The following is a 2550-nucleotide window of genomic DNA, read 5'->3' on the forward strand; positions in this document are numbered from 1 at the left end:
GGCTGCTCCCTTACCATAAACCCATATATATCCTGGATTATTGTTCTTACTATGTGGTAAATAAATAAAGAATTTGATCTTTATAACTGAGTTGTTTTGAATCAACCTGATTAAATACGCTTATTTTTTTAATGCTATAATCCGCCCCCCTCCTATTGTCACCTCTGTGTTCATAATGATCCATAATCATCACTATTTTTGTCATGTGACGTCTGCTTAAATGAAAGCTGAGGGACGTATGCCCTGTCTCTCCCAACAACAACACTTTGCATACAGATTTCCATATATTCCATTCATGTTGGGTGGGGGTCATTTAGATTTGTTCAGTCACTTGACTCCCTCATTTCCAAACAATCACAACCCCATCTTCAGCCTGGCAGGATCTTATCTCTGTCTCCCTTGGTAGAGGACGAGGAGATGGCGATAAAGTGAGTTACTGCATATTTGATTATTGGACCTTTACCATTTTCAGCAGGCAACATCTTACAGCAGCCATGTGGAAAATACCAAGGAGGTTTTCATTCACTGTAAGTCTCAGCTTGCATTGTGCCTTTATTTCTGAAGGGGCTTTTAGTGATTGGAGGATGCTCAATGCATTCATCTGTTTACAGGCCATCCAAAATGCACAAAGATATCACATAGTTTCAGTGATTAATGGATTGGCCTGCCAGTGTGGTTTATAGGTTGTATATGCTGTGGAGTTCACAGATAACTGGGCTAGTGATAGATCTTGATGCTCTTTTCAAGGGTAGATTGTGTTGCTTTCCCAAGGATCCTCTGGATGATGTTGAGACTTGGAGTGAGTCTGTGGACAAACTCCTTGGTTGTAAAGGTGAGCATCGTTTCTGATTCTGATATATTTGACTGTATATACACTTACTACCTCCTTACTGCCATCTGTGATTTCCAGCTGGACAGATAGCGTTCCGGGAGTTCCTGAAGTCTGAGTACAGTGAGGAGAACATACTATTTTGGCTTGCCTGTGAGGAGTACAAAACAATCAAAACAGTTCCAGAGATGATCTCCTCTGCCAACAGGATCTATTCAGAGTTTGTGCAAACAGAAGCACCCAAACAGGTAAATAATTGCAAGCTATAAAAAAGGCCGAACTTTTGGGGAATTCAAATTGGATATATGTACCAGTTGAAACTGAATTTAGTAGGCCTACTGTGATATATTTGCTGCTATAAAGCTGTGCCTTTTATGGTTGTAAAACTGCAGAAATTGACTTTAAGTGCAGTCACGTTGTTTCCCTCTAGAACATTATAGTGAACGATGATGAAAAGAGTTGCTGTAATATACCCCTGGGTGATACTGTTTGATTACAGATCAACATAGATTGCACTACCAGAGAAAACATAACAAAGAACATCTCCCAGCCGACCCTGACTTCGTTTGATACAGCACAGAAGCTTATCTACAGTCTGATGGCCAGGGATTGCTACCCGCGGTTCCTAAAATCTGACATCTATCAGGGACTCCTGAGGAGAACCGAATCAAGGTGACTGTTTTAAAACTGACAGCCTCTCAGACGGAGGCTAGCAAAATCTTCTCTCTAACCCCGATCTGCTGTAGCACTCTGATTTCAGTGTGGATAACAGGTTTATGCCATACAATCCAGAATCTAAGTGTAGGGGAAATAGCTTTTCTCAACCTGTGTGATTCAGTAGACCATTACATCTCAAGAAAATTTTATCAGCTTGTATAATACTTTATCTCTTTAATTATGTTAAGATTTAAAAAAAAAAAAGACTGTGCACATAATTATTCTTTGATCATTTATTTTCTGTCCTCCACTCCATGAATTTATTATTAAAAAGAATCCTTGCATTGTAAAGTATTATCAACACTTTAACTAGTTGATTATGCAAATATAAATCCAAACATATTCTGAAAAATTCAGCTTTTACAATCAAATAAATGTGAGTGTATTGTTAAACATCTGTCTCAGTTTTGTGTTCTATCAAATTATCAAATGTGTCCTTGTCTATTTACATTGTAGTTTTTAGTACTACTATCTTAAAAACAAAAAACAAACTAGATACAGTTGAATGACGTTTGGGTGCGGCCCTTTTGAATGTAATGCAAATCTCCTCAGTTGTTGTCCGAGAAGAGTTGCCTGTGTACTATGTTATGCTCACTGATTACACACCAGATGGCAGCCTTTCAAACAACATCAGCAGCCAAGAGGTCACAACCAACCAAGGTATGAAAGGAAAAATGCCTCACACTCAAGTCTACTAGCGACTTCCTCAAGTCTACTGTGGTGCATTTGTGCAGCAGCTGCAGTTCAAACAAGGAGGACGAACCGTATGAATTAACATTGTCTCTTTCTCTGGCACCTCAAGCAAAGTGACGTGCCAAGTGCCACGCTGCAAGGGCAGGGTCACATGTTCAGTGGCACTTCAGTTGGTTTCATGGTGCCAAGCCAGTTTATTCATTTTTCAAAAAGGAGAGGATTCAAATCACAACATTGAATCTCGTGATGGAAAATTCATCTCGACTAGTTTAGGTTATTTTGTGCAGAGTTTCAAGTAGCATTAGGTTAAA

General features: G+C 39.3%; 1 protein-coding gene across 1 annotated transcript; it reads left to right on the forward strand.

The window, feature by feature from the left end:
• The first annotated feature begins 220 nt into the window (after positions 1-220).
• On the forward strand, positions 221-1663 carry rgs1 (regulator of G protein signaling 1). Its single transcript, XM_026313373.1, has 5 exons — positions 221-236; positions 373-428; positions 748-832; positions 911-1077; positions 1329-1663. Exons 1-5 carry the CDS (start codon positions 221-223, stop codon positions 1503-1505), a joined length of 501 nt encoding a protein of 166 aa, XP_026169158.1. The 3' UTR covers positions 1506-1663.
• The last annotated feature ends 887 nt before the right edge of the window (positions 1664-2550 follow it).

This window comes from Mastacembelus armatus, chromosome 17, assembly GCF_900324485.2.
Source record: "Mastacembelus armatus chromosome 17, fMasArm1.2, whole genome shotgun sequence".
NCBI lineage: Eukaryota > Metazoa > Chordata > Actinopteri > Synbranchiformes > Mastacembelidae > Mastacembelus > Mastacembelus armatus.

Coding starts and splice junctions, on each gene's coding strand:
- rgs1 (XM_026313373.1), top strand. Junction 429..747: donor GACGAGGAGATGGCGATAAA/GTGAGTTACTGC, acceptor GCTCTTTTCAAG/GGTAGATTGTGTTGCTTTCC. Junction 833..910: donor CAAACTCCTTGGTTGTAAAG/GTGAGCATCGTT, acceptor TGTGATTTCCAG/CTGGACAGATAGCGTTCCGG.